The sequence below is a fragment of the Mytilus edulis genome, chromosome 8 (assembly GCF_963676685.1).
Source record: "Mytilus edulis chromosome 8, xbMytEdul2.2, whole genome shotgun sequence".
Lineage (NCBI taxonomy): Eukaryota > Metazoa > Mollusca > Bivalvia > Mytilida > Mytilidae > Mytilus > Mytilus edulis.
Window position 1 is genome coordinate 6,180,539 of NC_092351.1, and position 22,955 is coordinate 6,203,493.

General features: G+C 31.9%; 1 protein-coding gene across 1 annotated transcript in view; it reads left to right on the forward strand.

The window, feature by feature from the left end:
• The first annotated feature begins 1,011 nt into the window (after window positions 1–1,011).
• The window catches only part of LOC139484662 (allene oxide synthase-lipoxygenase protein-like), a 30,860-nt gene continuing 8,916 nt past the window's right edge, over window positions 1,012–22,955 (forward strand). Inside the window, exons 1-10 of the mRNA XM_071268514.1 lie at window positions 1,012–1,208; window positions 5,080–5,563; window positions 8,865–8,909; window positions 11,732–11,860; window positions 13,184–13,281; window positions 14,288–14,420; window positions 19,719–19,814; window positions 21,096–21,192; window positions 22,289–22,406; window positions 22,799–22,891. Coding sequence (XP_071124615.1) covers window positions 5,105–5,563; window positions 8,865–8,909; window positions 11,732–11,860; window positions 13,184–13,281; window positions 14,288–14,420; window positions 19,719–19,814; window positions 21,096–21,192; window positions 22,289–22,406; window positions 22,799–22,891 — 1,268 coding nt within the window. The 5' untranslated portion in view covers window positions 1,012–1,208; window positions 5,080–5,104. The remainder of the gene's footprint in view (window positions 1,209–5,079; window positions 5,564–8,864; window positions 8,910–11,731; window positions 11,861–13,183; window positions 13,282–14,287; window positions 14,421–19,718; window positions 19,815–21,095; window positions 21,193–22,288; window positions 22,407–22,798; window positions 22,892–22,955) is intronic.

The window sequence follows — 22,955 nt, forward strand, 5'->3', positions numbered from 1 at the left end:
GAAAGAGCACAGAGGACCAAAACTTTGCGACCAATACAGCTAGAGTTTTCTGCCTGGGATAAGAACATCCTTATTATTTAGAATAATTTCTACTTTTGCCAACAGTAAATTTTATAAAATGACTTTATGATAGACATACATGATAAAACCGAAGTAGTGACTAACTACAGAATAAAAATGGAAACATTACACAAAACAACCTACACTAGCACATGAAAATACACAGCCGATTTAGCTAAACCATCAACGCAGTGACTCACTGCAAAATACAACTTGCTGTATGTGTGATGGGAGGGTTCGAGCTATATATTAGCTAATAAAGGTTGCATTTTTATAAATATAGACAAGGTAATTTCCCATAGGAACTCCCACTGTGGCTAAAAGTGTGACGCTTTTACTACGAAGTTTCGTAAAAAATATATCCTAGAATGGAAAGTTGATATGCACTACTATTATATTCAAAGGTCAAAACAGAGGGCTGCGCTGCATGTTTACAACATTTATATGCTCTGGCCTTGTTAAAGTTTAAACTTATATCAAAATTATGTACTACCCATTCCTTTACTTTTTGCCGACTTCAAAATACATTTTTCACCGTAATAATATGTTTTTATACTGGTAACAGTTGCAACTTGTAGTTATGTCTCTATGGGATGATACATAGAGATCATATATAAGATCAACTCATCATAGATAACAGGATTGAATTTTATATTTGCGCCAGACGTGTGTTTCGTCTACAAAAGACTCATCAATGACGCTCGAATAAATAAAATGTTAAAAAGGCGAAATAAAGTACAGAAAAACAAAACTGTTGTTAGTACCGATAAAAACAAAATTTCCAATATTTCACTTGAGTGTTAAATTGAAACCTTTATGAATAAGTGTATTCAAAGGATCATTAAAGAATCTAAAAAAATCAGCTTTCTACTTTTAATTACCTCTAACGAATATAAGAACAACATAAGTTAATACATGTTGTAAATAGCCGACATTTAACTGTTAAAAGTTGTATCTGTCATCTAACATGGCTTCCGGAGGTAGAATGTTTAAAATATAATTTTTCCGTTTATTGTTTCCGTCTGAATCTGAAAAGGAGACAAATTTGTCACACCCTTACGGATTCTTTTCGAGGTTCATATATGAGTATTTTTTTATACTCTTATCTTTTATTATTCGACGTTCAAGAAGGCACTCATATTACAAAGGTAAGCTTATTTGTGTATCTTTATCACATACGATACATCCAGCTCAATTAATTTCAATCTTGTAAAATCAATGTGATGAAGATTTTTTTCTGATACATGTATGATACAAATGTTTTAAATCATGAGCTCTCCATGGTCATAATGTGGTGCATGTTCGTTTTTTTTCGCAAATTTGTGCTGGTTATCAGATATACACATTGGCGAGTATTCGCATTCTTCTTCCAATAGCAAGTTATGTTGGTGAACAAAATGATGAGACATTTACCTGAATTTGTCCTTTAAATCGATTTCATGCAACTTAAACAGCGAAAACTACTATTATCTATATTAATAATAAGTATGATGACACATCTGACGGAATATTGACTGATAATTCTTGTATCATTTGCATATTAAAGAATACGCTAATATAATTGGGCGAGAATGCTAACATTAGCTCTTAAAGTTATCGAAGGTTCAAAGATAACACAAAGAAAAAGCTAGCTCATAATAATGTGTCATTCTGGTCTCTTGTAGAGAGTTGTCTCATTGGCAATCATATCACATCTTCTTTTTTATATCAAAAGTTGAAAAAAAACTGTCATGACATGATTAAAGAAAGAACAAACGACAAACATAAAAAACAAGTAACAACATACTTCGATGATTATTTTCCTTGAAATATCTTGTGTTTGTTTTTGTATCTGATAGTTGAAATAAAATAAGATTTTTATACCAGTGAGTGTTTATCAAACTTTAAAAGGACTCCACAGACATTGGAGAAGATGTAAGTTTATTATATAATTCCTCCTGATGTGATGGTATTCGCTTTGTTATAAAAAATGAAGTTAAATCACTAAACTAAAGCTATTTGCATTTAATTCATTCTTTTAACATATTTTTCCAAATAGCTATCTAGCAAAAGAAAAAAAGTAAAATCATAAAAATACTCAATTCCGAGGAAAATTCAAAACGGATAGTCCTGAATAAAATGGCTAAACCGAAAGTTCAAACACATCAAACAAATTGACAATAATCTGGCATATCCCCAACTTGGTACAGGCATGTTCTTATTTAGAAAATGGTGGAATAAATCTAATTTCATAGCTAGCTCAACCTCTCACTAGTATGACAGTGACAAGAAACAAACCTTATTGTGTATTACGACATCGTTGGCATATAAATTTATATACCTCTATCTATCTGATAGAATTGATTGGATAAAAAACAAATTAAATATACATATCCCACAAACAAGTTTACCATCATACATTCTGTATATTGTCTAACCAATTCAGGAGCCTGTAATTCAGTGGTTGTCGTTTTTTGCTGCATATCATATTTGTTTATTGATCATTGTTTTGTTCATTAATAAAGCCATTCGTTTTTCTTGTTTGAATCGTTTTATACCATACCTGAATATGCGGTATAAATTGTTGTCATTGCTGAGAATCATAACGTGATCTATAGTTTATAAAAGCTGTTTTATTTGGTCTCTGGTGGAAGGCCATTAAGCGTCCTGTGTGTGTCCATGAAATTAATACCAGTACTAGAAACATTTGAAACGTTAACTACAATTAACATTAAAGAAAACATATTTTGCCATTTTGCTAGTTTAGCAATTTACCGTTTCTAATAGTTTTCAGTTATCACGCAAAGCGAAAGATAATTGCTCAAAACTGTATCCGTAAATATAAACTATAGCTATTTACTATTGTTTTCCATTTTGAAAAAAATCGTTATAAAAAACCAATATAGATTACATTCTTAATATTTTACTTACATGTAATATAAATTCTGTTTATACAAACAAGAGTATAATTAACATCTGGTGAAAGATGCTGACATCATTGATACATTAAACATCATTGACCGCCTGTTTTAGTTTGAGAAAAATTTCTATGGTATTTGACACTTTGAGGTTATGGAGTCTCACCAGGACAAACATTAATCTTTTCCTAATCAGACACATGTCACAAACAATTACTCTTGGTGAGGAAATGCAGATTATGATAACAGATCATATAAAATTTATTGCACAGCAATTAGTATATCATTCTGAAGGTCAAGTGATGTCAGTCTCCTTCCACTGTATGATTGATGTACCCAATCTGTGTGTGAAGCCATATGCATGGTCTTTGTATAATCACTTTCTAGGTTCACAGCAGTCTGACTAGTTGATACAGTTTACAGTGCTGTTATTCAATTTACCACCCACCGTCCACCTTCCTAACACCTTCAATAATGTTTCATGACAAGATAAACATTTCAGCAATTTTATTAGTGAAATATATTATTTTTCTTTTCATATTATATTTCCTTGATGGAATTTTATCACTGGTCATTTCTAAAATTTCATTCATCCCCAAGCATTTCGGGGACAAATTTGATCTAAATTATTCCAGCGCCAGTTTGATAGACCCCTGCTACTCTACTAGCACATGGGCTATCCCCTGATGCAGACCTTGCACAGCCCGGCTGCAGATGAGATGTCTATTCTCATCTTCTCTGTGGAGACACTCCACTTCCTGGCTGACGCATTTTCGGGCAGGCAGGTTCTTCCTCACACTGAAGGTTGCAAGCTGACTTGATCAGGCAGGAACTCAAAATTTTATTTTGTATGCTGAGTGATTCTCAAGGGTCAAAACTGTTTTGATTGTCTATAAAAAAATTAGTATTCTAACATATCTTCCTGCTTTTAGCCAGTGTGACTTGCAAGGATTATGTTTTGGTTAACACACAGATATCCCTTATGTAAAATTTGGTTTAGTTGTGTTTTGAGCTGGTAACTGGTGTACAATGCTCAAATATGTGGGTTACTGTCTTGACTTTAATTGAGATTTGCTCTATCAGGAGAGTTGGCTTGAACTAATTGTTGAACTTCAGGACTTCTCATCAATACACACAGAAAATAATTTACCTTTATTACAGCTGTAAAATACAGGTTAATGCATGTGATCGTTAAACTTTTCTTTACATCAATGGAAGGCTTACATTATAAAACTTTGCTCTTTGGGATAGATAAATGAATGTATCTCAAAATATTTAGTACGCCTGCCATTGGTGACCTACAATGTTTTGTTCACTGACACTATACATTTATAAAAGAAGTTTTTGCATACCACTGGACAACAACAAAATAATACACAACCACCTTCTTAAACTACAGGATAAATGTATACCTTATATTTGAATACTAAACGTATTATGACTATATGGATGGTTATATCCAATGTGGTCCAACATGGTCTATTCCGACTTTTAACATAAGTTAAAAAAGAAAAGGGGGAGGGTGGTCGGTCGACATAGTGAACGGTCATTTCATTCAAAACTATATGTGACCTTTATAAATGTGCAAATGCGTTTTACTCTTGTGTTTTATTTTCTCAAAGGTGAACAATTCTTAATCGTGAGATTATTACCTAAGGGGGCATCCTACTGTAGCCCTTCAAGATGAATTGATACATTTTTTTACCTCTTTGGTTTCAGTTTACTTCATGCACATTTACATAAATTAATCAGAAAAAAGGCGGTTATAGAAATTTAAACACGAAACAGTACAAGATATAATTTTTAATACACATTCGTTTATATGTTATACATTTTGTAAACTATATAATTTATTGATTTTGTTGTTTACTGATGTTAAAGAAATCTGCAACAGATGTAAAATGTACTATTATCATTTACGATCTATTTAATTTTATGAACACTTAAAAAATATGATTTTTTAAGTGTTCATAAAATTAAATAGATCGTAAATGATAATAGTACATTTTACATCTGTAAAATATGATTTTTTAAGCGAATGTACGTTACATTTTAAGAGTATTTTTGAGGTAATGTTGATTACTCAAGCATATAAAAAAATATATATTTAACTGTGGTACAGGTGATCAACTGCAGCGTTCAGTAATATGGCTTCCTACAAGATAGCGGTGAAAACTGGAGACAAGAAGGGAGCAGGGACTGATGCTAATGTTTATATAGTACTTTACGGAAAAGGTATCCAGACAAACAAGTTCACTCTTGATACCTTTTTTAAAAATGATTTCGAAAGAGGTAATATTGATAACTATTCTGTTGATTCTGAAGTCAACATACCAGAAGTACAAAGAATTGAGCTATGGCGAGACGCTTATGGTTTGTTCAGCAACTGGTATTTAGATTGGATTGAAGTAACCAATTTGGCAACGAACATCACATCAATATTCCCAGCAATGAAATGGATCAAAGAGAACCAGCGTTACTTCTTCAATCACATAGACACATGTTTACCACAAGACGATCCATTCAAACAAATGAGAATGTTAGAGCTTCAGAGCATACAGAGAGATTACCAGATTCAAGTTAAGGTACCTGGATTACCTGCTCAGGTAAGCATACAGTAGAATGAGCTAAAATATTGTAACTTACGTGAATATTCCACTTGACTACTTCATATTCTTTTATGTAAGGAATAAGTACAATGAATTGACGTTTAATAAAGTTATTTCCTTGATATATATACCCCAAAGCGATGTATACAAGCATACAAAAGTATACATACCTTTAATAAGTATATTCATATTTGCTTTTTATGAATACAAATTGTACGTCAGTATCAAATTTGAAATGCATTTCCACATTATTCGAAACCGGGTTATCTCCATTTTGACAGAAATAAAAATCACCAGAAGATACGTTTTATTGACCATTACATTTAATTTATTTCTGATTGGTCCAAATGCGCAAAAAAAGGTAATAATTAATGTAATTTTCTAACTGTTTGTTATTACAAAATCGTCTTTTAAATTTTAAAAGCATCATTTATGTACATCCTTTTATGATATACATAGTAATGATTCATCTCGAATTTATGGTCATTGTTTAACAATCGCAAACACATTTATTTTGCAGTACTTGAATAAATATGTCGTGTTCAAGTTGAAATTTTGTACTGGTTATTAACGGGGCGCCGAATGGGACTCTTTTGGTTTTGTACAAAATTCAATTCTGTCATAACAAAATCATTTTTGTCTTACAAAACTATGTGATACAGACTTGTTTTATGAAAACTTCAATTTTGTTATGACAAAATTCATTTTTGTAGACAAAATTCATTTTTGTTATGACAAAATTCATTTTTGTTATGACAAAATTCATTTTTGTTATGACAAAATTCATTTTTGTTATGACAAAATTCATTTTTGTTATGACAAAATTCATTTCTGTCATGACAAAAGTCAATTTTGTCAAAAAGGTATGCAAATATAAAGTTATTTGCATACAAAATTGACTTTTGTTACCTGATATGGAAATTAAAACACAAAAGTCAATTGTATGAGACAAAATTGACTTTTGTGAGACAAAATTGACTTTTGTGAGACAAAATTGACTTTTGTGAGACAAAATTGACTTTTGTGAGAAAAAACTCAATTTTGTCAATTTTGTCTCACAAAAGTGAATTTTGTGTTACAAAAGTCGATTTTGTATGCAAATTAGTTCACAGAATCCAAACTAAACAAATTTGTACACAAAATTGACTTTTTATGAGACAAAATTGACTTTTGTGAGACAAAATTGACATTTGTGAGACAAAATTGACATTTGTGAGACAAAATTGACTTTTTTGAGACAAAATTGACTCTTTGTGAGACAAAATTGGCAAAATTGAATTTTGTCTCACAAAAGTCAATTTTGTCTCACAAAAGTCAATTTTGTCTCACAAAAGTCAATTTTGTCTCACTAAAGTCGATTTTGTGACTACAAAATTCCATTTTGTGACGACAAAATTGACATTTGTGAGACAAAATTGACTTTTGTGAAACAAAATTGACTTTTGTGAAACAAAATTGACTTTTGTGAGACAAAATTCAATTTTGTGATTTTGTCTCACAAAAGTCAATTTTGTATGCAAATTAGTTCACAGAATCCAAACTAAACAAATTTGCATACAAAATTTACTTTTGTGAGACAACACTCAATTTTGTGAGACAAAATTTAATTTTGTCAATTTTGTCTCACAAAAGTAAATTTTGTCTCACAAATGTCAATGTTGTCTCACAAAAGTCAATTTTGTCTCACAAAAGTCAATAGTGTATGCAAATTAGTTCTCAAAATCCAAACTAAACATTTTTGCATACAAAATTGACTTTTGTCGCCCAATTTTCAAATTAGGTAACAAAAGTAAAGTCTGTGTTACAAAAATGAATTTTGTCATGACAAAAGTAACTTTTGTCCACTGAAAGATAACTTTGTATGACAAAATTTTAAATTTGTAGTATGCTAGAAATTTTGTTAAACTGAACTAATTTTTGTTGAACAAAACTCACTTTTGTCCGTACAAAATTGAATTTCGAGTACAAAATCTCAAGAATCCCATTTCGGCGCCCCGTAGTTATAACATGTACAAAATATTGTACATAGTATAATTTGTACAATGCAAAAATACAAGTTATGATACGTACAAAAGTACCTCAGACATGTTATTACATGTACAACATATTGCTTAAAATCTTTTGCATGTTTTACAAAATTTTAAAATAGAAATATGTTTCTATTATTACAAATCATGTCATTAACCTCTATACTATTTTCATCATTTTTTGGGGGTTATTGTCCATTAATATTGGTGTGATACATTTTGATACAGTTATAGCATTGTACAAATTATAACATGTACAATATTTTTTGTACATGTCAAAACATGTTCATTATTGCAATTAGTACATGACATATACGTTTGTTCATACTTTCAATAGTTGAGAGCATACGAAGTAAAAGCATTTTACAGTTCGGTTACTTTTCAAAATGTCAGTTTGTAAAAAAGTCAGTAAGTTACAAAACAATCAATAAAATTTGAAAAATGCTATATTAAATCTATTAAATATTTTGCATATAGCTAGAGCAATATAAAATAAAGTAAAAATACCGAACTCCGAGGAAAATTCAAAACGCAAAGTCCGTAATCAAATAGCAAAATCAAAAGATCAAACATATCAAACGAATGGATAACAACTGTCATATTCCTGACTTGATACAGGAATACGTACATGTAAAGAGCTGATAGTGTATGTACATCATCAATGAAATCAGGCAAAATATTGCATACTGCCAGTATCATACTGTCACTAATCATTTACCAGTTCATTCTGTAATGCTGCCTACATATTATAAAGGCTAATCTTTTTTGCGATCGATATTGTGCAAAAGATATGTGCGTAAATTATTATATAGGTATCATATTGTCTGGTGTATAATATATAGAAGACTCCTGCAATTATGTTTACATGAACCTATTTATACCCAGAAACATGAAGCCTGTATATAGTTGATTCATAGAATAATTCACAAGTTTGTGATTCTGAAAAGTCTTTCTTAAAAAAGCATGTTATTGGCTAGATTTTGCAATGGTAACAAAAATCTACAATGATTTATTCGATTGTCCCAAGAGATCCATAAAAAGGTTGACAATATCTTGAATGGTCCGTTATTATAGAATCTAGTAAAAAAAAAGGCCATGATGTCAGTGTTTATTTTTTCAGTATTTATCATCATACATAAAATAAATTTGAAGGTCAGAAGTACGATATAAACTTTTTTTTCTTTTTTTTTTGTATTATGTTTGTTGTGAAAATCTTTTCTTTTATTAACCATAGCCTGTAATGATGTTAAAGATAATAACGATACTTTTAGGTAAAAGAGCTACCAGACGACGAAAGATTCTCATTTGATTATCAAGTAAGTTTAATCAAACAAAGCAAAAGTTTCATTTCACCTTATTTTAAATGGTCATGCACCATAGCCGGAACTGTGGAGGAAATTGCAAGTCGGTGCAAGAAATTCAAACACTAGATAATATTACACACTTTTAAAAGTACTTTTCTTTTCTGCAAAATTGCATTAATTATTTGATTTATTAAAGAAACACAGATTTATAAATGATAAACGAAAGTTAGCAGTAGATAAGGTTGAGTAGTCAAACATCAAAAGGAAATATTAATGTGCACACACTTTTAAAAGTACTTTTCTTTTCTACAAAATTGCATTTAATTATTTGCAATTTAAATGACAAATTAAAATGCTATAAAAAAAATCCAAAAAGCAAAATCTGTTTTATTTTTAACAAGGAAATATCATTCAATTTAAGCACGAAACAAAACCATTTAAGATAATCGTGTTTTATTCTGTTGCCATATAAATCGCATGGGTAATTAATCAAAGCAAGTAATTTCGGACTAAAATATGTTCTAAGATGGTCTCAATACATATCTGTGTCATCTGCAATGTATGTTCTAAGATGGTCTCAGTACATATCTGTGTCATCTGCAATGAATGTTATAAGATGGTCTCAATACATATCTGTGTCATCTGCAATGTATGTTCTAAGATGGTCTCAATACACATATGTTGTCATCTGCAATGTTTTTGAAAGTGGCTTACAGTCATATCAAACTTCAAATTTAAGCAAAAGAGTTTAATATGACTCCTTTACTTGAAGTTTTACTTCAAAACACGTGAGCTTTCATGTTAAAGAAAATCCATTATATCAGCAGCAAAATCTTCATAAATGGACTGCTATTGAAATATTGTCAACCTGTAGACAAATTCACCCATATTTTCCAGTATGCAGTAACCTAAACTTCGCGATTTCTTGTTAGATCTTCGGCCACCACACAGCGCAAGTGTTGAAAGAATGTTAACACATGTGGATTGGGAGGCAAATAGAAATAATTGATCCTGAAATAACAAATTTTATACAAAAGTCAATCTAAAACTGTCAAAGAAAAGTTTAATAAACAAAATGGGTACGCATGGAAAATAAGAAAAAACTAAATATTATGGCTCTATAAACGCAGTCATTGTCAAGGTGCTATGTGTTGATTGTTTATCAATGTCACGATCCGGTAAACTTCCAAAACAATCATTGAATGAAATATTATGTGTCGATAATACGTATTAGATTCGTAAAAAATACATATAAAAAAGGCAGTTTACAGGACTTAGCTAAATATGTATACATGCATTGGTGCAATACTTTCTATAACATTAAAATTACAAGAAACTCGTATTATACGATCAATTTCATCTAAATCCTAAAATTAATAAAAAAATTGAGACATCAAAATACAATATTATTTTCCTATTCATTGTATCGAAATAAAACATTTATTTCTGCAAACTGCAATTTATGAAATTTAAGTCAAACGTTTTTTTCAAGAAACTAATGTTTGATGTTTACATGTTTAAACATACTAAAATTTAATATTATTATAAGGTGCGTTATATATAGATATAGGAAGATGTGGTGTGAGTGCCAATGAGACAACTCTCCATACAAATAACAATTTAAAAAGTAAACCATTATAGGTTAAAGTACGGCCTTCAACACGGAGCCTTGGCTCACACCGAACAACAAGCTATAAAGGGCCCCAAAATTACTAGTGTAAAACCATTCAAACGGGAAAACCAACGGTCTAATCTATATATGAACAAAACGAGAAACGAGAAACACGTATATATTACAAAAACAAACGACAACTACTGTACATCAGATTCCTGACTTAGGACAGGTGCAAACATTTGCAGCGGGATTAAACGTTTTAATGGATCCAAACCTTCTCCCTTTTTCTGAAACAATAGCATAACATCACAACAAAGAAAAACATACGATAAAATATCAATTGGCAGACTTAACTCAATCAAAAAACGTATGATTAAACAATGAACGAATAAATTTGATCTGCGATATCTGAATACAAATGCACAGTTAATTAAATATTAGAGACAAACATTCATGACCAAAAAGCTAACAAACAAATTCAAACACAGGACATGACTGAGAAATATTTAACCAATCAATGTTCACTTTAGAAAAAAAAAACGGTTTTTTTTATAATCTTGAAGTTTATACAAATGTTGTAAGAATAAGTGAAAAATTGAAGATATTACAAATAATGAAAGCTGGTGTTTTATTGTAGAGGACGAAAGAATGCATTAAAATAGTCGATAACTATAACTGAGACTTGTCATAAGACCATCCTGATTAGGAGTATCTTAAGACATCTTTGATTTCAAGTCTTAGACCTACTGACTGATAATTTAAATAAGAAACCTATTAGTAAGTGATATAACGTTCGGAACGGACCACCAGAAAATGTACACGCCGGAGAGGAAATGGGCGGGTCATCACAATCAATTAATTTCTTTTAACAGCCTCTTGAATCTTACAGTACTTAGCTTTATAGATGTCATTATATAATGTTGATAAATGGATTCAAATCATTAACAGGTTAGCGCAAAATATGAGTTAAGAAGCTCTGATTCTTTCAATTTTGAACTGAAAATGTATCATTGAATGTTTTTTGACAACCTGAATTGGAAGAATTATATAACATGAGGAACTGCTATACATGCGCTTTACATGTGTCTTTGCTTTGTGTATTGTTTTTTGTTTGTTTTTTGTTTGTTTGGTGGTTTTTTTATTTTGCTTTGCATGTACTGTTTTTCTGTAATGATGGATACCCCATGAATAATGTTAGAACTGTTTTTTTCGAGTAAAGTTCAACATGGGACTGAAAGGCAAAATTTACCGAGATGAAAGTCAGAGATTGGTGATGGCTAGCGGCGTCGAGTGGAAAGATGTTGAAGACGTGAAATCTGTGTATACTCCAGTGTTTGGAATTCCACAGGTAATTACTACTTATATTTTATGAGTTCGTGCTGCTTTTGGTTTGTAAACAGAAACGATATGAAATTCTCGATATATTTATGTTTTGCACAGACACACAAATGTCCATAGTTACGATTGTTCCATTCCCCCTCCATATGTCAATCCACATGTATCGCATCCTTTTTACAACCACTGTGTGAAAATTAGAATAGTGAAAAACAGATTTCAGATTTTCTTCCAATGCTAATGCATGATAAGAAAATTTCGTGCTTTAAAGCTTGTGATAGTGTTGAAAATTAACATTAAAACGGCTCGTCAATTACGAGTTGCACATTTTTGGGTTAAAAATTGCAAGGATTGCAAGGATTGAACACATTTTTTTCCTTCTGTTTTTTTTCTTAAGTTTAAGAGCACTTCATTAAAGCTATACATTTGTTGGAAATTTTAATATTTAGCTTACAATAAGTTAAAAGATAACAGTCCTTTTAGAGTCGTTATCATTTTGACATGGCGTGGGCCGTCATATTTGTTAGCTTTATCATTTGCTAACACTCGGAAAAAAGTGAGAATATTAATACCTACCTTATGTGAAAACTTCTAACAAATATATGGCGTGCAATAATAATTTCTTAAACATGCCAAATTAGATTAGATGTAATTAATTTTTTTCCGTTAAAATAATATACACATACACCATGTACACATTACTTGTGCACAAATTTGGCTCAAACTAATTTGTATTTTATTTTAATATTTTTAACACAGGTATGTGTTGTATGTTTGCTGTATTTTACACAGAATTAGCTGCTGGATCACAATCATTGTCTTATTAACCAACTACGCATTCATAGATTGCAAGTCTTATTTCATTGATATAACGGAACTATAAACAACTGTCCTACGATGGGAGGTTTAGCTAGCATTAAAACCTGGTTTAACCCATCATTTACGTCGGAAAATGCCTCTTCCCATTCTGGATTATGACATTTACTTTAATCGTTCCGATGGATGATAAGATCGAGCGTTTGTTGTAGTCATGATTCAAGGTCTTGGCCATTTTGTATTTACATTGGAGTTTGGAGTTCAGTATTTTTGTTTACACTTTTTTATTGAAATATAGACAAAACAAAATGTATACACTGTGCCAAACCACCCTTCCCAAGCTCTTTCCCCCGATTTGTCTATGTGCTTTTTTAAGACTGGATGAACATCACAATATATATAAGGGATGAAAAAAACAAGTACTATAAAGATTGTAAATACAACATAGTAACTTCATCAAAGGAATATACATTAAGAATAAACTAATAGTATATTGTCATGATAATTATTTTGTTTACAGGGTTCTAAAACCTTCAACGATGATGCTAACTTTGGACGACAGAGGTTGAACGGTTTGAATCCTTCCATATTGAATCTCTGTACCCAAATTCCTAAAAGGTAAGTGTTTAGTACATTCAATAATCAATTAAGCATACACTATGATACATAAAAAGTAAATATGAGTGAAATAGGATAATTATGTATGGGTCTGTAAACTTGGTACACTAAATCACCAACAAAACGTTTGCAAATGAAAGTTCGAACCTGCATATCAACAAACTTTAACAAAAAACACGTCGTTTGGTGTGTTTAAACTTTTGATTTTGGTAACGGACTAGTCGGTTTGGCATTTTCTTTGGAGTTCGGTATGATTGTTATTTTAATTTTCACTTATAATTTCAATAAAATCCACTGAAAATATGTTATGGATCATTTGACATTCCATTGTGAAAAATTCATACCAATATGAAATGGGCCTCACATAAGTTAGCAGTAGTTTATCAATGTTATTAAATATTTATAACTTGTGATAAGTTAACAGTAGTTTATCAATGTTATAACATTATTATAACTTGAGATAAGACAAATCAAGGTAAAAACATAAACTCAGAAAAGAGGCATGTTCTGTGCGTCAACAAGGGAAAATATCATGTTATGTATTCAATACTGTCGGGCGAGTCCATATGCATTCCGAAAAATAGAATAGAATCGGTTGAATTACAAATTAAACAACTATTCTGGTTTCTAAAAATTTGAAACAGCGAAAAACATTTCATAAGTTAATACAGACGAAGACATAAATTACCGGTCGAGCAGATGGTGACAATTAAACGTATATTATGTCGATTTCAGTATAATTTTTCCTTTAGAATTCTGTTGAAGCAGGTTTTTATTGTAATGCATAACACACATATGACATCGATATCAAGACAATAGCATTCTCAAATTAAAACTAATCTGTTATTCATTCTAATTTACTTGTGGTCTGTCATGATCAACTCAGATTTGTTTTCAACATTGGTAAAGACATGAATAAATGATTTTAGATCCAGTTAAACAACAATATTACTTATTCAGTTACCGATACTTTTTATCGTTTGCATTTTATTTTTCTATTTCATAGTTTTGGAGTGACTGAAACAATGGTCAAACCGTTCCTAGAAGGCAAGACAATGAAACAAGTCATGGACGATAAAAGGTTGTTTATTATAGATATGGCGATATTGGAAGGCTGTCCAACTATGGGGGAACACATTGTAAGAAGTATTTATAACTCTATACTGAGTTGCATTTATAACAGTTGATACAAAGTTATCCTTAGTTTTCATTGACAATATTCTATATATAAATGCTTCAGTGCAACACTTGTACATATTTCGTTACACCAGATTTAACGCATTACAAAGTATTCTGAACTACAAGTTTTAATCATACGTAAAAAAAAAAAAGTAGGTGCAAAATTTAGAGTAAAATGTGGCTACTTTTCTGAAGAACCAGATCTCACCAATGAAAATGTGTGTCATTTCATACCTAGTTTTCAATTTGGTCTGCTTTTTTAATTGTATTATCTGTACTTGGCATTTGTCTTCTTTTTTGTTTTGTTAAAGAGGTGTCCATGTTTTATAGTATCATTTTTATTTGTCTAATTTGTAAAAGATTTTTATCTTTCGTAGTTGTAGTTCTATATGATAACGCAATAGGCAAAATTCAACTTAAACAAAATAAGATTTTCCATAACAGTTATGCGACAAGAACTTTTCGCAAACGTTAACTTCACATTAAAACGTTGAAATATATTTTGTTACAATACACCTTCAATGTGTTCTGCGTCTTGTAGATTCATTCATAATGATCACGCGTATATAACGTTAATATTTCCTATTCTCAAAGGCAGAAATATCTTGCTTTTAATAAAAAAAAAAATACGTTACTTTGGAAACTAAAAGTCCGTTTATTTGTTAAAATTAGAAATGCTTGGATATGAAGTCCAATGTGTGAGAGAAACTCGACGTGCATTGTATAAATGTACATAATAACCTCGACACCGCTTTCGAAGCCATAAACAGACCAATAGCTTAGGTTTAACAACAGGTATATAAACCTATCAGTTATATACATGTAGGACTCGGAGGTGCGATGGGGACGCTGAATGCGATGGTCCACGCCGACGTACGATGGTCCCGACAATGAGGTGCTATGGTTTAGAATGACGTTAAAATATTGTGACGTTTTCAAATACAACATAGATTTGAAGCAGATTGAAAGGGTTGTAGATGAAGATTTCATGCTAAATGAGGAAAGGGAGTGAAAAAGAATGTAACGAACATTTAAGTCCTGGAAAGTGCATTACACGTGGAGGCAATTTATTGGAAGCAAAGCGCATGAAAGATAAACTTGACCAGCAAATTGGCGAATCAGTCTTTGGAATTATTTCACAAACTGTTTGCACTATAAATAAAGTATATTGATCTTTTATATATTAATTTTGATTTATCTTTAATTAAGCGCCACATGGGCAACTTAATAACAAAAATGTTAGTATTAGCAATGTTTTGTTATATCAAGTTGATATAATGTTGTTTTATTTTCGAGATAGATCCTCATTTGTAATAACACCGTGGCTCTAGTCTCATTATTGTGGCTACTGTGATAATTGTCTACAACATGTTTGACATATATTCTAACGAAATAATGAAGAACGTCTTCATAGAACGAAATCTTTATCTAAAACTACATATGAATACAATATTGTCGCTAAGTAGCGACGTCGAACATACAGTTACGTAATTACCGCGGTAAACGACATTAAGACGTTTAGCAATTATACGAAAATGTCTATAATAAAAGAAAATAAAGTAATTTACAACATTCTGGGGGCCTCAAAATGAGTTTACTGTTCATATTTCAAGAGGAACAGTTTAACAATTGGCCGTGTAGTAATAAGTCCACTTGATGTACGAATCTTTGCAGCATGAACAAGTCCATCTAATCCTGTAATCACATCTTCTGTTACACTAGATTTCCACTTTGCTCTTGGCGAAATGTTCATGATAAGAACTATAGAACCGATGACTAAATGTGTATAGATTTTTCCTGTTACACGGTGATACGCTCTCAGTACGGGTTGATGCGTTCATATTGTCCTCTGTGTGCATAAAGTTCTCCGGTGATATTCGCCTTCCTTGAAACACATTTTACGGTGTCAATTGCTCTGTATCTCGGATATCCCGCGAAATGTGCGATACTGGGCGATAGTTGAAAACGCTTTTAATCTTCGTAAGATCTGTTCGTAACATATCTGCATGAACGGTGGGTGGTATGTATTGAACACGGCTTGTCGTAAAGTTCTCCAATGTCTTTATTTTCTCACGTTCTTCATGTCTGTGCGGGGTTAAGATATTCATGCTTGATGAAAATGACGGAGTGTAATGTTCTGATGAATTTCGATGCATAGGCCCAGATAATAGGTAGCCTACTTTCGATTTCACTGCGGTTGGTCTCGGTCCTCGAATAACTTTGTCCTCAACAATATCCCAAAATAATCAGCGCAGATTAATATTGAGACTTCAAAGTCCTCGTCATTTGATACAGGGTGTGCTACATTTAATCCATTTAAGTACGAATGGTTTCTTGCGTATGTTTGTATGGGTCTAGCAATCTTTGGAACGATAAGTACATTAATTGGTATTAATTCTGTAGTCTGGGCTCGTAAATAAACAGTAGCCACTTGAAGGTGTTTTCACCAAAACCGGAGACTTTTATATCTTCATTTCTTACGGGTTTCAAGTTCAGTTTTTCTGCCATATCCTTTGTAATAAAACTGCGCTGTGCACCTTCGTCTAATAAGGTGTTTGGTTGACTAAAATTGGGTTTGTCAGACGAGTTGTAACTATCGCAGTTTTCAAAAGTACTTGAGCTCTTATTGATGTCGTTAATGAGTGCATGCTTGCTACTAAGATATTGCTTTCTAGTTTTTCTGAATTGTAATTTTCCTTTTCTTTTTTTCTTTCGTTTTGCGTATTTGCTCCGCCTTATTGCAAATACTTGTGTGATGTCGTTTACCGCAAATTTTACATGTATTTATTGATTTGCAGTTTGTAATTCTGTGTCTTCCCAAACAATTAAAACATAACTGGTTCTCCTTAACTGTGCGCTTTCTGTCATCAATATGGTGACCTTCTGCTGTTGTTTTTTCTATGGTCGGGTTGTTGTCTCTTTGACACATTCCCCATTTCCATTCTCAATTTTATTATCGTCATGCATGTAGTTGGAGCGTGAATGTTGTTACAATATATACAGAGTTGCTGGTTAAATTTCTGTTATTTGAATCGTAGTTTCGTTTTGTACTTACTATAAATGCTGACGTAGATGTATATTCGGATTCTGATTTATAACAACTTACTGACTGACCTGCTTCTTGGATAGTAATGTCATGTTGAATTGCGTCACGTAGCAACTGTAAATTCCATCTATCATTTCCATTAACGGGTACCATATTTTGTCGTACGAATTCGGGAATTTTATTTAAGATTATTGGTACTTGAAGGCTCCCATACGATTCATGTGTCTGGCCCATTTCTTCAAGACCTCGAATATAATTCTCCATACTGTCGTAAAAGTTCTTTATGTCTCTAACATTTGCGAATGGACTAGGTAGACTGATAAGACTTTGCATATAGACATTCACAATTTTGTGGGGTTGACCAAATCTCTGTTTCAATACATGTAGGGCTTGGGCGTAATTTGTGTTTGTTATTTGTAATCCTGAGATGCACCGGCTTGCTTCTCCGTACAATTGAGACCTTAAATAGTTAAACTTCTGACCGTCGTTTAAAGACAAATTTTTATGTACTGCTGCACAAAAGGAATCCCAAAATGGCTTCCATTCCAGTATATTTCCTCCGAACGTGGGTAGGGTAAGCTTTGGTAATGTTTGGTACATACTGGAGTTTAAAAATGTAGAAGCTGAATTATTTGCTGGCGTGAAACTTACTGGAGTCGGGTTTATTTGGTTGTTTGAAAGTGTAAATTCTGTGGCGTGCTGGTTTAATTGTTGTTGTTTCGTAGATGTTGTGTTATCTGCTTCCCGGATTACTTTTGCTAATTTTGTTAAAGTAATTTGAATATCAAATTCATACCTGTCGGCTTCTTATATCTCTTCTTGAATATCCTCTTCCGAAATTTCTTCCACAATTTTGTCTTTGAGTTCCGAGATTACTGTTTCCTTCTTCCGTATCATGTCTCTGATTGACATAACTTCATTCACATCGTATTCCTGTAATAACTCCTCGAAATTTCCGTAATTTAGCATCCCCATACTAATGCGTGCTAATCGGGAAAAAAAATTGAAATTAGATTAAAAAACATTATTTTTTTTTATTTGACCTGAACAAAAGTTAAACGATTTACCAAATACGAAGATGGTAAACTACGGTTGTCAAATCTCAGGGAACGACTGACAAAACATATATTTTGAATCAAAGATTTTTCCAGTACCTTTAGTGTGCTATATTTCTCAATATAGTTATTTTAAATAAATGCATCGAAAAAATATACAAAAATGTTAGCGCATTGCGTGAAAAACAAATTCTGACCAAGACAAATACCCTTTTTGGTATGCTCCTTTAGTGATACTGTTGCATTTAAACATCTTGTGTCTATTTTTCTTGCAGACACAGACAGACCATCGCGCGTCAGCGTAACCACCACCGCACTTCAGCGTAGCTATCAACAAAGCTAACGTCACAATGCCATCATCGCAATTCAGCATGTAAACCATCGCACTTTAGCGAGAACCATCGCACCGTAGCGTGACCATCGCGCTTAGGAGAACCATCGCAGTTCCGAGTCCTACATACATATTTGAAGAAATGTTAAGCCTATGACCTTTGAACATAAGACAAAAAAGTACACATTTCCCCGCGGTTGAAATGACATGATTCTGTAAGTATAATCGATCATTTAAATATCTTCCAACACTTCTAAGGTAATCTTATAATTTGCTAATTTAATTCTATTCAGTCGATACAGTTAAATTCTCTATCATGAAATTTTAACAATGACGAATTAAGATATGACTTTTGTGATTTTATTTTACAATAAAGCAACTATCTTAGAGAAATCAAATGTCGTGAGTATAAACATTTACATATCATCGTAAAGCCTTCAACAATGAGAATAACTGATAACAATGTGTATTGTGTCAGTCCGTTCGAGAATTCAAATCATCAGATTTTTTTTTATATAAATTAGCTACTCTCGTATGCATCTCCTCTGATTAAAACAAAATAAAAAATAATGAAAATAATAGTATAAACAACAAAACAATTAATTTTCCTGTAGTTCAACATTGAAAATGAAACTACGTGTACAAAGTATTCAGTATAATAAATTTATGTAAATCAGTCACGGTTCAGTGAACATGCAATACTTACATACAAATATTCATTCTTAGTAAATAAGAAGTCAATTATCAAGACTTTTAAAGCAAGCGAGGAAAAATATATCCAAAAATAATGAACACGGATACTGAAATTTTTTTTTATTTTTTGCAGATGACAAGTCCATTTGCTCTATTTTATTTTAACGATGCCAAATGTCTTATGCCAATAGCCATACAGCTATTTCAAAAGAAAGGACCAAGTAATCCGGTAAGTGACCATGTCCATTTGCTCTATTTTATTTTAACGTTGTCAAATGATCTCAAATGACTTATGCCAATACCCATACAGCTATTTCAGAAGTGACGAATACCTTATTTATAACTTACGTTTGTGTCAGATTATTCTTCTGGTTTTCAAACATATAAACACGACCATGCAATCAAAAGCATACGACTGATACTATAAAAATAAACCATGATACTCGCTGATCATTCAGCATCCTGCTGACTTGGTACAGAAATGAATAACAAAACATATAGAATTGACGTTTTCTAACTACATGTGGTCGTGTAATCATATGGAAAGCATATTTCTCATGACGAGATGATAAAGGTAAAAAGTTCGGTAGTCAATTATTTGGTAGTGACATGTTTTATAACAGACTTTTCTATAAAAAAAAATAAACTCCCATTGATAAAGTAGCAAAGTATTCAGATTTCCTGAGACAATGTTGACTTTATATAAATTAAGCCTTATTTTTTAAGGTTCCTATGGGTAAAAACTTATATGCGTCCGGGTAGGATGATATTCCTTCCTGCGGCATATTACATTGTGGCCTAATATAGCTCCTAACGTTTTTACGTATTTATATACACAATCCTTTCAAAAATAAGGTTTTTGCATTCCTAATGGAGGTAATCTATTAAAACAAAATTATCAGGCTATGGCATTTGTCTATCACCTAACTAAAAGGGTCAATCTTATTAAGATAATGTACGGTTAACATGGTTGCTCTAACTATGATCCGATATATATGGATGTTATCAAGCTCTTTACTTAGTTAACTTCTGACTGTATTATAATTTTTAAACAAACCGTGACCTACTGAATTAGACCATTTACCGGATTTGTTATCAAATAAGCAACACGACGGGTGCCACATGTGGAACAGGATCTGCTTACCCTTCCGGAGCACCTGAGATTACCCCTGGTTTTTGGTGGGATTCGTGTTGTTTATTCTTCAGTTTTTCTATGTTGTGTCATGTGTACTATTGTTTGACTGTTTGTCCTTTTCATTTTTAGCCATCGCGTTGTCAGTTCATTTTCGATTTATGAGTTTTACTGTCCCTTTGGTATCTTTCGTCCCTCTTTTATCAAGATATTAGTCAACGTATTATTGAATTGCACATGATAGTTTGAAAAATATTAATTAATTTTGATTGCGACTGATTTCATGTCTATGTTTTATATAGATCGAATGATGTACCGGTTCAGTTGGTTCGTTATTCCTTATATCATTTTATATCATTATTTTATATTTTAAAACAGGTTTTCTTACCATCAGATCCAACGTACACCTGGATGTTAGCAAAGATGTGGTACAGCCTAGCTGATTCTACATATCACCAAGCTCTTACTCATTTAAGTATGAACATGTTTTGATCAAAGATACATCTTTTTACAACTTATTGGCATAACTCTTATTGTTTTGGAAATATATTGGTGAGGGAGATTAATTTTAAAAAACAACAGAATAACCTTTCAAACAATATTCCAAGACTTCATTATTGCATTTTGTTTTCTCGGAAGTGTTTATTTTTTCAAATTTTAGCAAAAAAGTTTGTTAGTGCATACATGGAACGTAGGGATTATGATGATGACTGTTCAACTTCCATCGGGAAATAAAATGCATATTTAGATAAATACCTATTTGTACTATACCGTCACACTGAGCAGGATTTTAATAGTCTACTTCAAAAGATAACATGCCTCGGGATGCCATAACATACTATCTAGAAACTTCATTCTCACTCAGAGACGACCAGTGTTTAATACTGTGTGCCTAGCGGAAAAGCAACAAATACCTCATTTAAAATATTTTGTTTGACGCAACCGGGTTAGATCCCACGACTGCCCTCACTCGACTCGACAAGGCCATCTGAAGAAAGAATGGCGATAAGAACTTTGGAGAGATGTGTATATTAATATTTGGACGACCCAGCCATAATACGTTCTTCATAAGACTTTTTGTTTGGGTATTTAGAACTGATACTGGAAATTTTCATTTGTCCCTTTTTATTTTAACACATAAGAACAAAAGGACGGTATTGTGTATTAGCTATGCATTCTGATTTCTTTAGCTAAACATTCAAATTAATGATTGTTGCATAGTATTAAAAAGCTGATTTTTTTCTTCTGTTGTGAAGAGACGATTTCTGGTATAGTCCTTAACTGTGATAGCTTGAAGTTGGTGCAATATCAATATAAAGTTAAATGACAGTTGTGGTGTTAACTTTCAGTATTCGTTTATTGTTTCCTCTACCGATTTTTAGTGGAAACCATTGTTAAAATCGATAGCACTCAAGGTTGTAATAGCGAACTCTATGTAAACAAAATCTACATGTTTGATGATCTAAGGAGGTAGTTAATATGATTTAGAACCAGGACATGTTTCGTTATGCTATGTTGATCTTTAAACTTGTTCATATAAATAATGTCTATTTTCTGTATTTTTACTTCAGATTTTACTCATTTGATGATGGAAGGAATAAGTCTCGCAGCTAAGAGAAACCTAGCGCCATCACACCCGATTATGAAATTATTAAATCCACATTTCATATATCTCATGGCAATAAATAGGTATATGTTTTATTTCAAATTATCATATTTTATGTAGTCACACTAGCGTTTATATTACAACCAGTAACTTATCATAAGAATTTTGCAAATTTTAAGAAAAGAAAAAAAGTAAAATAACTTTAGCCTGTAAGTTCAAACAAGATTGAATGGGACACTAGATATGTAACTTGTCAATATGCAATTTCAATACTAAATATCAGCTAAATATTTCGACCCATACTGCTGAACAATTTTAATAGTTAAAAACTAGATGTCTGGTCTAGTAATATCTGCGATTTTCCTGTTTTACTTACTGATCTTGAACAGTCATGCTTTAAGTTAATATATACACTAGAGTTCATGACATAAGATAAAACCTCAGCTAACTGCAATCAAATCTCTTTATTCTATAGTTTAGCACTTGGCACGTTGATAAATCCTGGTGGATCAATAGACAAAACTTCAAGTGCAGGTATCAACGGCCACTTCTACATAATGAAAAAAAGGTGAGAAATAGCTTTATTGATGTGAAAGAATACATACTTTCTTTGTCAAATTGTCAAAGTAAAA